Source organism: Argopecten irradians, chromosome 13 (assembly GCF_041381155.1).
Source record: "Argopecten irradians isolate NY chromosome 13, Ai_NY, whole genome shotgun sequence".
NCBI classification, from domain to species: domain Eukaryota; kingdom Metazoa; phylum Mollusca; class Bivalvia; order Pectinida; family Pectinidae; genus Argopecten; species Argopecten irradians.
In genome coordinates this window covers 20,319,290-20,336,175 of record NC_091146.1, presented here as the reverse complement: position 1 = coordinate 20,336,175, position 16,886 = coordinate 20,319,290, and the positions used below count along the sequence as shown (strand labels likewise).

The 16,886-nt window shown below is 33.5% G+C and overlaps 1 protein-coding gene across 1 annotated transcript; it reads right to left on the bottom strand.

Annotated features, from left to right (window-relative positions):
- Positions 1 to 5,650: 5,650 nt before the first annotated feature.
- On the bottom strand, positions 5,651 to 15,096 carry LOC138306045 (CUB and zona pellucida-like domain-containing protein 1). Its single transcript, XM_069246387.1, has 9 exons — positions 14,940 to 15,096; positions 14,374 to 14,558; positions 12,087 to 12,134; positions 10,980 to 11,027; positions 10,090 to 10,289; positions 9,206 to 9,438; positions 8,469 to 8,654; positions 7,723 to 7,976; positions 5,651 to 6,485 (listed from the first exon to the last, which is right to left on the bottom strand). Exons 3-9 carry the CDS (start codon positions 12,118 to 12,120, stop codon positions 6,298 to 6,300), a joined length of 1,143 nt encoding a protein of 380 aa, XP_069102488.1. The 5' UTR covers positions 12,121 to 12,134; positions 14,374 to 14,558; positions 14,940 to 15,096; the 3' UTR covers positions 5,651 to 6,297.
- Between the last annotated feature and the right edge of the window lie 1,790 nt (positions 15,097 to 16,886).

Genomic DNA, 16,886 nt, shown 5'->3' with positions numbered 1-16,886 from the left:
AAATGTGATCCTGCACATCCCGGCCATGAAACTGTAGCCTGCGTGTACGTAGCTGTTAGCCCGAGCTAAAGAAGTGTACAACGAATTATTAATATATATAACCGTGGGTTGAAAATTCGTTTCAAAGCTGTGTGTGTGTTTTGTTGATTGGCATTCGTACCAAGTCCATGTAGTACATACCGTACTTTACTATATTAAAAGAATGAATGAAAAAATAAATTAATTTTTTTTTTTTTTTTTTTTTTTTGTGTTGTATTTTCTTGTGAATCCCGAAAAATACCAGTTACGTAATTTAAAAGCCATAAAGGTCACAGTACAGGTACACAATACACATTGGGAAACCAGCTTTACTTGTTAGCTTGGCCTGTCCATATATATATACATAAATATTTACATCCCTCGATACACTTATATAAAGGCACAACGAACTTTTGTTACGGTCTTAATGGTCAGATTCAACCTTTGGGCTAAAAATCCTCCAGGGACGCGGTTTTAAACTCCCAACTCGCGATACATCTGCATCTATTTTTCGTAGTAAAAACATGCGTTCTTTGTAGTAAAACGTAGTAAAAAAAAAGTCACGTGCTTATACCTCATTCATGACATTTGCCGGAATATACAATTGCATTATGGGTAACTAGTGATCACGTGATTTTGTGTTTACTTCCAAATATGGTGATAGTTAGCTTGCCATTTCTTCGGAGAAATTGATTTATTTGAAAATATTTAGACTCCAAAATGTTATTAATATTGCATGCATATCAGTTTGACTTGCACATATGCACTGTTTTACTATACATAATGAACTGAATGAGTTGTAAAACTGCAATTTTCACGTTTTGTAAATAAATGATATAATACGAATCGACCAATTCAATAGGTCTAACCGTCTAATCTAAGATCAGCGAAGATCGGCTACTCCCGGCTAAATTCGTAGAATTCTAAATTTATATTTATATATATTATTACCTGCTTTAGGGTTCAGAACATATACATATAACACAGAGAAAATAAGGCCAAATTATGTATAAATACCAGGTCAGAGAAATCACTCTATTTGGAAGTAAACACACACTCATGTGATCACTAGTTACCCACTAATACAATTCCATATTTATTTCGGCCAATGGCATGAATGAGGTATAATCACGTGACTTGTTTTACTACGTTTTACTACAAAGAACGCGTGCTTTGTACCATTATGGGGGAAATCCTCCGCGGATCGTGGTTTCATTTCCACCATTTGAAATTGTTAGCAATACTATCATATCATAGTTTATTTTCCATATTATTTCGAAAAAAATTGTTAAAAGTTTTCGCATAGCCCACTTAGCTTTTTGGGAATCTAATACATACATGTATGTACACATATACTAAGAAACACGGGCTTATGTGCTTACATGGCAGCTTCCCGCCTGGTATATGCTTCGGTAGGTTCCGTACGAAAATGTATCATTTTGTTTCTTCATAGATTGAAAGGTCTCAAGGCCCTCTACCAATATTGTGAATTTCATGGCCCTGAGGTCTCGGGAATTTTCCCCAGGGGATAGGGTCTTTACCATAGTTTATATAGGGAAACACATTTATGAGCATTATTTGCTCAATTTTCATAGGAAACAGATGTAATGGATTCAAATACTCTTCATATATTAAAAGGTTAAATGGATATCATCACTGGCTGATTTCATGGGCCTGATAGGCCAATATATGGTGCTTATATACAGTGTATGTATTTGTTTCCATTCTGTATCCGAACTCGGGTGACCAATCAGAAAAAAAACATGCATGGCTGACAGGTGGCTATGTGTTTTGTTATTCCTGCTATATAGACTTCATTTTTAGTTTTCCCATGTTATAAAACATTTCCAAGAGGAAAGAAAAAGGTAAAAAATTACAGAAATAGAGAAAAGATCCATCTTTTATTGGCATGATTTACATCAGTCAGTAGTGGGTACCAAGTTCATTAAACTTTTTAAATGTGCAACTGCAGGGGCGTAGGAAGAAAAGGGTCCTCCTGCACATTTTTCGTACTTCATTTTAGAAAATTTTGCCGCTTTGCGGCGCATTTCCTAAAAGTTCAAGCACGTAATGTTCAAACCTTTAATAATAAGAATTCAATACACATGAACTAGACTAAAATGTCCATCAAGGGATTCTACTATTTCAAAAATGTTTCTTAAATATTAAATTGTTTATATGTCTAAGCAAGACAATTAAATCAATTCATTATTTTTTTAAGATTAAACAACAATGTGCTGATGAGTGATGAAGTCGTATGTTCAGATCGAGGCAGGGTTGCATAATGATATGTCACATTCACAATTATAATTTCTAAATGCAGGTAAATGTAAATCGAAAAATTACCACGTTAAGAACGCATTAAATCCTCAAAATACACCGTAAAACTCATCTTGGCCATTCCAAATCGTAATATTTTTCAGCGGGGGAGACCCCCGGACCCCCAGAACACCAAAGTCTCGCGCATTCGGCGCTCGCAAAATCATCAAAATCGTAATTTTTTTCCGGGGGATACTTGCAGAAGAATTTCAAAATGTGTTTTCAAGACGGCGGCTGTGGCGGCCATCTTGGATTTCGGATTGACTCGAAAAATAACAACACTTTGTCGGGACCACGTCAGGATCATTTCATGCAAGTTTCAGTTAAATCGAACCAGTAGAACTTGAGAAGAAATTCAAAATGTGTTCTCAAGATGGCTGCTGTGACGGCTACTTTGATTTGGGATCAACCAGAGATATAACAACACTTTGTCGGGACCATGTCAGGATCATTTCATGCAAGTTTCAGTCAAATCGCACCGGTAGAACCCTGAGAAGAAATTCAAAATGTTTTTCAAGATGGCGGCTGTGGCGGCCATCTTGGATTTCGGATTGACTCGAAAAATAACAACACTTTGTCGGGACCATGTCAGGATCATTTCATGCAAGTTTCAGTTAAATCGAAAAAGTAGAACTTGAGAAGAAATTCAAAATGTGTTCTCTAAGATGGCTGCTGTGACAGGCTACTTTGATTTCGGATCTCAACCGAAATATACCAAACACTTTGTCGGGACCCAATGTCAGGATCATTTCATGTAAGTCTCAGCTATAATCGCACAGGCTAGAACTTAAGAAGAAGTTCAAAATGTGAAAAGTTAGCGCACGGCGGACGGAGGTCGGCGGACGACGAAGGGCCAAACATTGACGACTAAAAGTCTTCCTGACCTCGCCCAATGCACCGGTATTCGCTCACTACCTGATCATGGTTCTACAATGATTTTGACTGTTTTCATCAGGAATTATTTCCATGAATCTAATCCCGGTTATATTCATAACAATTACTCTTGTATCCCCTAATGTGAGAATTCATATTGCATGCATGTCTATATTACTCCAAGGGGGACTGCATATTTGAGACACAATTTTAGTATTTAAATAGCGTTTATGATATTTAACATATTACATACTTTGCTATCTCATTGTTGGAATGTCAAGAACAAACCTAGATTATTTTCCTGTTACATTGGAATACTTAGAACTGTAGAGGAACATGTTGATTCTCTTTTGTTTCCCCCTTAACAATCACCACCACAAAAACTTAATGTTCACATAATTAATTTTGTTTTACCTAATTAATGTGAGTGTTAATCACTGTTAGTGCCTGTTTTAAGTTATATGTGTCATACCTGGGCGAACATTTTAACATGTTTTTTTTCTTCTGTAATTTATTGAAAATCATTAGATGAGTTAAATTGTGAAAATCATACAAATGGATAGAAAACCACGTATAAATGTTACTTACAACACAGAAATGTAATGTGACACGTAATGTAAAATTCTTGTTTTTTATGCCTTATGTATGTTTAGATGGAAACATACCGGCAGAAATAACTTTGCAGTTACACTGTAAAAAGATGAAATAAAATTGTAGACCGCATCTTGGTCTGACCGTATGTACTCATTTCAATACACTATCAATGTAATAACTACCAAAAACATGCTCTTATTTGTACTTGTCAAATTAAAACATCTATGCACTGTAAAGATTGTTATTATCTAAATGCTGGTAACTTTCGGTGGTGAAATAACATAGTAAAAGCTCTTCATGATTCGTGAGTATGAAAAAGACCGCACTTATAACTATATACTCTCTTAACACACTACGAATATTACCAGATTCCGAAAACAGATGTTTTGTGGTTTCGTGCGTTTTTTTTTACAAAAAATCATAGGATTGATCTTGTTTACTTAAGTTTTATTCATGTTGATAATTTACAATTCGATATGTCCAAGGTAGCCGATGGTTAATATATTATTCAACATGTTGTACAACTAGCCCTCCACAAATGCACTTTGAGTTCGAATCCCTTACAGGGCTTTAGTTTGCACATCCAATTTCTAATAAACAATCGGTACTTATAGTCAGTCGTAAGACGCTAAAGCTAATTAAGGAATTAAAGGCTGGAATTATTACATAAAAATATTATTCTATATTCCATATGAAAAATAAAACAAAAGATATTCACTAACTCGTTATAACGTTATTTTTTAAGAAACTTAATAGCCGCCGTTGCGATTCATGTAAACAGGTTTGATGTGTTCACTATACAGAACCGATCTGGTATCCGTAAGGTTTGCAAACGGAACAACTAGTCAGTGGCATAATACAGTACGCAAGCGATTTTTTTACTATATATTCTTACTCAGTTTACACTTTTAAAAACTTCTCTCCAGAAATCAATTGCAAACGTAAAAACTTAAAATTTGACAACATAAAAGCTAGTTACCTAGCGCTTATTTTTAAATGATGAACATGTTCTTCCGCTGCAATATGTCCGAGTTGTGAGCGTTTATATTCAAACAACGTTTGGTGACGTCACATTTTCCTCTTTGTCTATAGCAAAATGGCGTCATAAAAATACATGCCTACAATTAAGATTGATTTCTCGATAAATTTGGCGCAAAAATATTTTTGATGATTAGAATCCAAAGATAGTTCTTAGTCAGTACATAAAATCTTGTTACGGTTGAATGCAAAAAGACGTGAGGAATAACAATGAAAATAAAATATGTAAAATATGTAAAATATGTAAAATTACTAAAATTACTAAAATTACAAAATTTATATCAAAATTTTCACTTGCATACTGTATTATGGCCACTGACTGTAGCTACATGCATACAAGTTGCTGGTGACAATCCATGGCACTATGCCCTATATGGAATTAAGTACTGAATTGTGCATGCACCAAAAACAAAATAAATTATTTTATATGCAATTTGTGTTAATTAGACACATATAAACACGATAATACATCAGTTATTGTGCAAATGATGTGTATCGTTTATGCTCAGACGGAGATGGAGCATAGTTAACAATAAAATATGTTTCAATTCAAATCCACTACAGTAGATCTAGAAGTGACCCAGTTATTGACAAATTAAAGGTCACGTCCCTACACTACCGCGGGTTTGGGTTCGGCCTACAACATAGTTCCACTGAGCCTTTTTAGAGGTGTAATATTTTCGTATCGCATACCGTGATGAGGGTAGCTGGGTACACTCACGGACATGTCACAATGAATAACAGCTACTCCACAACTACTTTCATTAAAACAATTTTTATTTTTATGTAAATCAATATTTCATCTCCCTCTATGGTACATACATATACACAATTTTAATTTTTGATACATATGATGTATAGCATGGAAGTAAATATATGGCCTTAATTCCAGTTTATACACAAATCACAGATGTTTGATTAACTTCATCCCGTTATTCCCATATATATATATACACTGTATATACAATGTGGTATTGCAGTTATGTTTGTTAGACCTTGCCTCCTACATAAATCACAGGTAAATATGGTTGAGCAAATCACAGTATGCACTTAGTTGTACGCTTATGCAATTTTTGAAGGTTATAGACCCTTTTAAAACTGGTGATATCTTGTATGCCTATATATTACGTTTTAGATATATTTGAACATAACTAAGTTGATGAAAAGTGTGTAATACATGCATCAGGACTAACAATAGTTACTACTGTTGAGTCATATATCGTTGTGCTGCATGTAAAATTCACTAGTTTAAACAAAGTCTAAAACCTCACAAATCACAGGTATGCTTTATGAGGTACATGTAGCATACACTATTTATTTTCATGCTAATCATAGGTTTAAAATAAAACAATTACAACAATAGTCCTAGGTATGATGTGTAAGATATCAAATAATTGTTATCCTAACACAAATGTCAGGTGACATTTACAATCTTAAATAGATACCATATCACAGTTATATAGTGTCAATCGGCCTTGACCTTGGCTTCTTGTATCTTCGAATCACTACAAAGATAGCAATTGCAGATATGCCTACAGCACTGACGATCACAGCTATAAATAGATGGTCGTCCACACTGATGTACTGCGCATGACCGGATGTTTTGGTTTCATCGATCTCCCCGGTTTCCCGTCTTGAGCGACCTGTGAAAATATGATCAGCTCTTAATGAACATCAACATTACGTAATCTCCAATTCTAAACGGATAGAAAATGACGCACAAATTACTGTAAAACAACCTTATTTCGAGTCCGATTTACCTTTCTAAATTTTCCCACCCAAGAAAGTTCATGAAAGTTTACCACGGCGAATTACCTTCTACAGTATATTTGCTAATTATAATTTCCATTTTATTTTTCATTCCTCGAATCATAATTATCGTGAACCTGTTAAGAAATGAAAATTGCGAAGTTTGAAAAACCGCGGAAAAAAGTTGGTTGCTCCAATTGAGCTACCTAGTCACCAACATTTTACCCTGTTATAGTTATATTCACGCAGAATACATATGTACATGTACAACAAATTCTTGGCTGTTCCATTTTGTTAGTAAAGCTCAATGTCGTTATTATTGATAATGTCATAAGACAAGGGAAAGTAATAATAATAAAAAAGCAAATTAAGTGTATTTTTAGCACTAATAGTGTGCCATAGCACCAGTTTTGTGGTTCAATTAACGTATTAGTGAAAACGGTTTTAATAGACTATGAAATAGTAAATGACATACTCTGTTTCTTCCTAAATGTGATAGAATACATGTATGTGATTATGTTGAACCCACTTAATGCACATCATAAAAAAAAATTCACGTGAAATTCCGGACTGCTGATTGGGTAAATTTTATGTTTTGATTCAATCAACGTACAACATTTTCATAATTCGTGCATCTTTTTTGAACATGTAATGTGCTTTAACTCTTTTGACACGCTTGTGTAATCCGTTTGAAGATGTGTTCAAGTTCAAGTTTTTATTTACTTTGAGTCTGCTGATTCATCAGTTGGATATACATACATACATTAATGCATGGCATTCTAGTGGTATATCGTATAATACATATAGGTAGACAGTATTACATTCGGAAGAGTATAACTAATTGATTTAATAAAAATCTATTTGCGTTAGCAGCTTTGAGGTATTTTGCTAGGTTCTGTAATTCTTTTACATTTGTTACATTAAAAAGTTGCATTAGTTTATACATACTTGTTTTTTGAAGAAAAAAATCATGAGTTTTTACGGATATCAGAGTAACACTAGATTTTAAAACGAAATGAAATGTACCTTCAACATTATTAAAATGACACAAAGTACATATTCTTAAATTTTGAAAGATAACTTCAATTATTATATTAATAATAATAGTAGATATTTCTTCTATAACTTTACCTTTAGAGAGATGTAAAGCATCAGAAGTCTCCACGCGTCGAATGAAATTCTGAGACGCTGATTTGACAGATCTCCTCTTGACGCTGTGACATGATTGGTCACATGCTGACGAATAGTCGGTCACGTTACAAAACGTAGCTGTGCAGAATAAGTAAAGATTGTCCTGATTGGTGTCATATTCAAAGTCTCGGAACACAAACCTGGTCTCGTGAGAGGATAGGTACAGCACGTGTGTATTCACGTCACTGGTGCATCTGTACAAAATGTCAATCAAAAATTAAAATCAACACCGCTGCATGTACAAATAAATATCAAAACCATAAATTGTTGTCACGATTTCAAATTGTAACGACAGTTGTATGCATGCATAGTTTTTGTTTAGATGGATTTTTGTAAGTATTCAAGCATGATTGAGCTATGACAAATAATACTACAAGCAGAACTGTTTTTTTCCTAATTTACATCGATGGTGGATTAAGTTCTACAACGTTTAGAAATAACTTTCTATTACAGAATTTTGACGCACGAGTGGTCAATCTGAACTCCTTACCTTTTTATATCCGTATCGGTTTGAATCTGACCACTTCGGTAAAATGTAAATGGAGTAACTACTGCATTACATACATGTAGATTGTTATTCAAGATATCAAATTTATTATACTTTTTATACGTTTTGGTTTTCGTTCCAAAGTGTACATACAAAGTGAATAATAAACAACTACATGTATTGAGAAATGATGTTTTACCCATCTTTAATCAGATGAAATTTGAATTGGTTTCCGGCATCCGGAGATGGCAGTGTATAACAGGAGTCTACCTTCATCTTCACGTCAAAGTCCGAGAGAGGGGCGTGTTCACACTGACAAAAAATATCCTGCCCAATGCTAACCGTCAGAGGATTTCCCAACATCTGTTGTTGAAATCCGCGGTCCCTTGATATTTATAGATATAAAAATAATTATAGAAGATGATTTAAAGATGCTCCACCGCCGACAGAGCATAAATGATATTCATTATTTGAACAATAATTGGTGTTCAATCGTGTGTATGTATGTCTAATTAACACAAAAATAATATATATATTTTCATTTTGCCTTTGGTGCATGCGCAATCAGTACTTCATTCCATATAGGATATAGTGCGTCGGAATTTTTTCGGGATGCAATTAATTATTTTTCATATTTTTAACTTGACGTAGAATTAGAAGCTCAAACTTTTCATTGGTGGTAATGGTGTAAAGTGGGTAATTTTTGTAACTGAAGAAAAATACTAAATACTGTCGGCGGTGGAGCATCTTTAAAATTATATTAAGCAAATCAAACCTTTGAGAAGGCAAAGACACGATTAACATCATGATATCTTAATATCACTAATTACATATGTAAAACAATGATGATGCTCCTTACAATCATTATTTATTTAATTACCAGTAATATCAATAAAATGGTTGCATGAATAAAACTATTCATTTCATGTTCCTTACCTGTAAAATGTCATATGCACGTGATAATGACCGGAACTGGAAATGGAGGGGTTGTTACTGCGCACGCGCACTTGATTATGTGACTCAATAAAGTGTTGAGAAACAGTCTCTCGGGTCGCCATATCACATTCCACGTCGATCTTAAAGCGGTACTCTCTGATGATGAATTTATAATTAGGATCCCTGTAGGCGTATACAAGCGTATTGGTGTAATCTACCCGTCCAAACGTCATCTAAAACACAATGTTCAACATTTTTAATGAATATTAACTTAGACGGTACGGTTAATGAGGACATTGATGACTGGACTATGAGCTAGAAATAGATATCAATTGAAGTAAACGCATTGTTGGATAAAAATGCAGTTACCATCTATTTGTTTTTTACGATGAGTTATAGAATACGAGATACCAAGAAATGAAATGAGTAAGTAAAAAAAAAAGTTTAATAAAGTAGCAAATAAAACATCACACAAATGTAAGATTAAGATCACATGATATATCATACTAACAATACAAATATTCATTTCATGTAACTACACGCAGATAACAATAAACATTATTTAAATGCAGCTGTTAGTGGTAGGATTCTAAGGTCTCTAATAGCCACCTGGACATCACTCGCCCGAATTCCTTTTAAAAATAACACTATTCAAGTGTAAGCCAAATTATTTTAGCGGTGACTGAATTCCATGTTTTCATACTCAACAGGAATAATTTCACAGTAGTTTGATTTCGTAAATTACAGGTAAAACTTCCTATTGTATTTGTTGTTAAATAATCTCGGTGATTTATTTGACGCAAAATACGCAAAAACGAGTTGAGTTTTTTTCTTTCAAGTAAAGATTCTCCCATCGGTATGGAGCCTATTGTACATGTACTCACAAAGTGATGCGTGTCACAGTTACTGTACTGTTGGTCTATTCGTAGGTAATTCCCGACTCGGTAACCTTGGCAACCAGGACGACCAAAGTAGATATCGGATGGATCGAAGTCAGTATGACGCTTGTAAAGATCGGGCAGATAAATCATGATATTCCAAGCGTCTGGATTACAGTCGACTGTGATTGATCTCACATACAAATCTGAAATAGAAAATTGCCATTTAAGTGAAACTTTTACATACTAAACAAGTTATCCCAGCCAATTTTTGTTCAAATCTCGTGTAAAAATTTCAAATGGGCATACATCTTATATTGCTGGTGCGTGTTAACATTTACTTGTTGAAAACGGCCAAATTTAGTACAAACCGGTTCTCATATGAGGTTTGCCCAAATATGGAGTATGACACATGAAACGGTTTTCTCGATACATTACACGAGGGTTCCAAATTCTTTATTGAAATTATAATTAATTATCGCACATAAAATGATGATTGTACGAAACTATTGAAAGATTATATGCGAAGTTTCGATGACTTGTACGATATGGACAATGTAGTCTTCGTCGTCATTAGACAAATGTTCAGGTAGCATATTCACTACCTTAGATATATGTAGTTTTTAATCAAAACAATCAAAGAACCAAACTAAAGAAGATATCGTTAAATGAAAAATCAAAGAAACACAATTTAACAAAGCATGACAATTTATTGACTCGTGCCCTATCCAGGCCTCGAACTCACGATTTACAGCACCCAATCGCCTAGCCAAACATACCTGCGCCTTTTACCACTGCGCCACATCAACATTTGTATCCTTACATGAAATAAGATATAAACGACCGTTTTGAGGAAATTGTATGAAAATTAGGGATATTTCGGTAAACATTTTTACCTAACGATGCTGAAGTTGCCACAGGATATGCCATTGTTGTCGCCGTGTCTGTCAGCAAATAAATAAAATGAAAATCAATTGATATAGCAGCATAAATCTAAGTATTACCTTGAGAAACACGTAACATTTAGACAACAATCCTGTAAAAATACAGTTTATGAAGACGAATGCTCAATGTCTGTATCACAATAATTTTCTATCAAGGTTATGAGACGATGTTACTTGTAGATAGACCTGCAATAATACAATCGTGATTTACTCAAACTTCAAAATTGAAATACGTGTAGCATTGTTACATTCCATGTTCAGGTAGCATACATGTGTATACTACCTTAAATATATGTAGTTTTTAATAATAAAAAAAATCAAAGAACCAAACCGAAGAAGATATTGTTAAAGTTATATGTGCCGTAACTGGCCGAATTTTTTTTCTTCAATTATCTATTTAAAACCATAAGTTTAAATGAATAAAGCTGTGAAAATCATTCAAATGGACAGACAAACATATATAATGCCATATAAACGTTAGTTAGAATACATAGGTTATGTACTGTGAAATTTTTGTTTTTATGCCTTATACATGTTTAGATGGAAACATACCTTCAGAAATCACTTTACAATTACTAATAATACTGTAAAAATGTGCAATGAAATTATGGACAACAATATGGCTTCATGGTCTGACGGTATGTACTCAATTCACTACACTGAAGATGTTAATATAATTGGTAGTACTGCCAAAAATTATTTTCAGCTCTTTTTTATTCTTGTGAAGTTTAAACCTATACATTGAAAGTATCTTTAAATCTCAAAATGTTGGTAACTTTTGGAGTTGAATATCATATTAAAAGCTCTTCTTATGAAAATGACTATGAAAAATACGGCACAAATAATTTTAAATGAAAAATCAAAGAAACACAAAGCATGACAATTTATTGACTAGTGCCCTATCCAGGCCTCGAACTCACGATTTACGGCACCCAATCGCCCAGCCAAACATACCTGCGCCTTCTACCACTGCGCCACATCCACATTTTTATCGTTACATGAACGACCGTTTTGAGGAAATTGTATGAAAATTATGGATATTTCGGTTAGTAGTTTTACCTAACGATGCTGCAGTTGTCACAGGATATGCCATTGTTGTCTCCGTGTCTGTCAGCAAATCAAAAAATGAAAATAATTTGATGTAACAGCATAAATCTAAGTATTACAGTTGATAAGAATAAATTAATGCTTATGTTTTTATCACAATAATGTTCTATGTGAATTATTGACATGATGTTAGACCTGCGATAATACAATGATTTAAATATATGCAGCATTGTTACACTCAATGATAATGATTTTGTAGCAAAATATTAAGCTTACAGAAAATAAAAACAAGCTATAAATTTTCACTAACCAACAGTGGTGTCTTCTGAAAGACAAATTAGAATAAATGTTTCAGTTTAACACGAAATTTATAGTGAAATAAATTATCAAGGATTTTTCGAATATGTTGTTCAATCAAATCTGTCTATAGAGGCAACCGAGGGGATCAATACGAATGGTCGTTACAGTCATGTGGTCATAATACCCAGGGCGAATGGTGTTGAAATGGTTAAGAATAAGGAACCCGAAGAAAGTGGTCGTATTAAGCAGGTGTCTTCTTGCAGTGGTGGTTACTAAGACTGGTTATACTGTACTTTGGTTTGTTCATTTACATACATAAGATATAAGAGAATACACAGATAGTTGTTGAACAAACTGTGTGTTTGTAGTCTATGATGCCGAAAAAAATACATGAAACACTGTGTGAACTGTGTGATACCTGATATGAGTAAAGGATCGGAATTATATGGGGTTGATATTATAGTGTGGCTCATTGCACAGTGAATGATTAACATTATAACATCAGAAAAAGAGAGCAGTATAATGCGTTACGTAACCTACATGTACGCGTAAAGCTGTTACATTTTAATCATTTTCCGAACTTGATTCCACGTCTCATATTTTTATTTCGACAAAGTAAATTATAAAGGTTATGGACATACTGTGGCGCGTTCTTAGCTAAAGGTTTTAAGGCAAAATAGAATATATGGAATGCTCATAGTCCGGACGAAAATGTCACGGAATAGATTACCGTAACATTACATAATGACTTAGGACACATAATTCGGCAGTCTGAAGAATTCGTAATCCGGATGGTTAAGGGTGGTATAAAAGCTGTCTGGATTATCGAGGGTTAATTGTACATTAGGTTGGTTTGATACAATATCAGTTGTGCTCGGCACTTATGTTTTCTTGTTTTTTTCGGTGGACTGCCGATTGTTTTAATTATTGTATACATATAGCTTAAAGAGTTAATTAATGAAGGCTCATCATAACCATACAATCACACCTCGATCTTTCGAAGTTCAAGGGAGCTACAGAAAAACGTCAATACATAGAGACTTCGAATTATTAATACAAAATGTAGTTGGAATTAGACCAATGCTTATCATCATAACCAACTGTTAAGTTACAGTTGTGTTTACCCAAATTAAACAAAATAAAAACGAAGTATAAAATCAATCCCATTTATTGTTATCGTTAATGTAATTTTTTTTTCAAAATTAATTAGGATTAACATAAAATAATATGCTAAGCTCACTATTTTACAACGTGTCAATACTCTTGACTTGTCAGACTCTTGCAAAAGTTTATCGATCGTAAAAGTGGCATATTGATGTAAATCATGTGATGAAACCTTATGTAAAAGATTTTTGAAATAAGGTTTACGACTTCATTAAGATGTTTTGTTCACATAAACAATACCGTTTTTGTATGCTTTTGAACAAACAAATATAATTAATGTCTCAGATCCAGGCTCTGGAATACGGAAACATACATTATACTGCATGGTCTATCAACATTCACAGTATTTAACTCAATTGTAAGTGTTTAAAATTGCTACACCGCTTTTATATCTATATCGAAGTAGAAAGAGATTAATTAGGTTTTTTACTTCATTTACAAATGCTTCTTACTGCATACTATCATAGAAATTTGGATTTTTTTACTGCAGGATACAAAATGTAAAAAAGAATATTCAAAATAATTAATTGCATCCCGGAAAAAACAGTCCATGACAATAGGCCCAATATGGGATGAGGTTGCACAGACAACAAAAGTAAAACAAATATGTATATTTGTGTTTTTACACGATTAAATATCATTATTATTCAAATGATAAAATTATTGTTTATGCTCTGTCGGCGGTGGAGCATTTTTAAAGTAGAAATGTTCTAATTACAAACAATATTTAGTTTTAATAATATGTTTACCATTTTTACAAACATGATTAACGGCTAATAACTACGGGATATTCCTTATTTTTGTTAAAGAGTGTATGAAAAAAACAACTACTAACCGGAGGTGTTTTCTGAAAAGCAGTCCAAATAAACGTCCTCGGAATTGGAGCAATCGTTCACACCCCAGGGGTTAGCGGTACACTGAGGGGAGGAGTGATAATACGAGTAATTGCACTCTAGTTGATCCAGCCATATTGTGTTAGGTGTTGTAGGTCCGTATCCACCGGTAAAATACCTGACTCTCCTAAAATCGAGTGAATATAAAGTACAGTACATGATTCATGAACCTAGATTTATAGCATTATAAAACTTTTCTGATTGACTGCTATGACAGCGTAGCGATTACGTATAAAATCTGGAATTTTTATGTTTTTGATGCATTCGATTTTTTTTTAATTTTTAATTATTCAAACATATTTTCTTTGTTGTCAATCTATAGCTTAAACAATAATAGTACGCTCATCATACACGTGATTTAGATCCTGATAGGGATATGGATTGGCTTTAAAATATAATGTTTAGCTTGTTATCATCCCATTTTTATAGCTCATTGATATGTTATGAAAGTTTGTCCTGAAATAAACAATACATTGATTTTAAAATATGTCGAACGTTCAGATCTTACTTTGACCATGTTCCGTATATATGGTAACATATCGTTTCAGCAGTCTCGGTACTAAAGCCATCATCACACACAGTGCCCCATCTCCCGTCGTGGTATACTTGTAGTTGTTGTCCGTTAAGCGTAAAGGGGGCCCCGGGCGGGGCGAAGTTCCCAAACACTAACTCTGATAAGAAAAAAGGTGGTCCATGTGCTTACTCTTTTGCGCCATTTAAATATTTGTTATTTTTCAATAATTTAGATTAAAAAATAAAAGTGGTCAAATTGCCATTAAATGTAAAGATAAAGTGAGAAAATTGTATCATTTCACACATTAATGCTTAATATAATCTACTAAGAATAGGATTAAGAATATTTTTTAGGAAAAACACCTCTGATATATCATGAGATATCAAAATGTTCTGTATCACCTCACGCATACATTTATGAAAACTAGAAACATACTTCATAAATCATATTTTAGCTCTATTGTTGTTGCTCTTTTTAATCTTGAAATCCTGAATATTTTAACCAGGTAAATATTACTTTTGCCACCTCAGGTATTCAGCGTCTATAGCTTGTTTAATTCGAGTTCTGTGAATGTTAAGCCTATAAAGTAAATACATATGTAGTATTATATGGGTTAAAGAAGAAATATCAACAGGATTTTCCAGATGACACGGGATCCAATCAAGCTTAAGTCTGTAGGGTACGAATTACTTCAAATGGTAAATATGGGACAAAGAGGTAATTCCAACCGTGTGGACAAAAAAAAAAACGTCAAATTTTCGATGCGAACTGCCACTTTATCAAGACACAAAACGAACACGATTACATAATATGATACGAACAGTAATACGGGACAATGAAAGTAGACAAATATTTAACAGCACAATGGAGCGCAATTAACCCTTCGGCAAGTGGCAGCCAAAGGCCGCATCTATGTAATATTCTACTAATAAACGTGTTTTGCTTCTCCGTTGCAAGAGAAGAAAATGTTTATTTTTTTATACTGCAATGTTATACACATATGAATTTATGAAAGCTGCTATCATTTGATTTTCCGTATATAAGACTAATCTAGCAATCATCAATAGATATATTGAACAAAACATAATATTGCAATATTTTATTATGTATAGCGTATATTTGGTCATAAATATGAGCATAGCGTATATTTTATTATGTATTTGGTCATAAATATGAGCATCGCAAGGAACAAAAATTGCTATCCCATTTTTTTCTGTGAATTATCGGATTTATCAAATGAATTATATACAAGTTTGAGAAAAACTTTTAGTTTGATATTTCAGATTATTTTTTTAAAATATGGTCGGTAAGAAACTGACAGCGTTTGCACAGTTTGAATGCTAATAATCTTCAGTTAGAAGCTTCCATTCTAGTGTTTTAATCAGCATAGCAAATATCGATCAATAAGAGTTACGTAGCTGTTTCCTAAGATTTACCCGAGACTTTCCTGGAGCAATTCTGAGACAAATTATCACCACCTTTGAAACACCCTACCTATCCAGAATAAGTGCTCAGCGAAGACACCAAGAAATAATTTTAAATAAATGTATCTTAACGCATAATAGTAAAATTGAACGCAAGGAAAAGTTCTTCATTCCAAAAGCTTGGACACCATTTTATTCTTGAACAATAATGAATATCAAAACCCTCTCTGATCTCGTAATATAACTTTTGTTGATCATATTCGACATACTTGGTTATCACGGAACTTCCATGAAATTTCGAGATTACGAAGGGAATGTTGTTTCACTGCATCAAGCAAACCTTTGCATACGAAATAGAATATCTGACATAATCATGACAATATTCTCACTTGTCATGAGACATATTTTATGTAAAAGCACGCGACCAATAGTCTTACCGATAGGGATCCTTCCCCCTATTGACGTTAGATCGGTAGTAAAGGTTGTTATTTCTGGAAAAATAATTATGATAAAAATA

Bases quoted from the DNA above. Each gene is read 5' to 3' on its own strand.
- LOC138306045 (XM_069246387.1), bottom strand. From the start codon at position 12,120: ATGGCATATCCTGTGACAACTGCAGCATCGTTAG. The intron at 9,439-10,089 runs GTGAGTACATGT...ATTGTGTTTTAG, and splicing joins ACTGTGACACGCATCACTTT to ATGACGTTTGGACGGGTAGA. The intron at 8,655-9,205 runs GTAAGGAACATG...ATAAATATCAAG, and splicing joins GTGCATATGACATTTTACAG to GGACCGCGGATTTCAACAAC.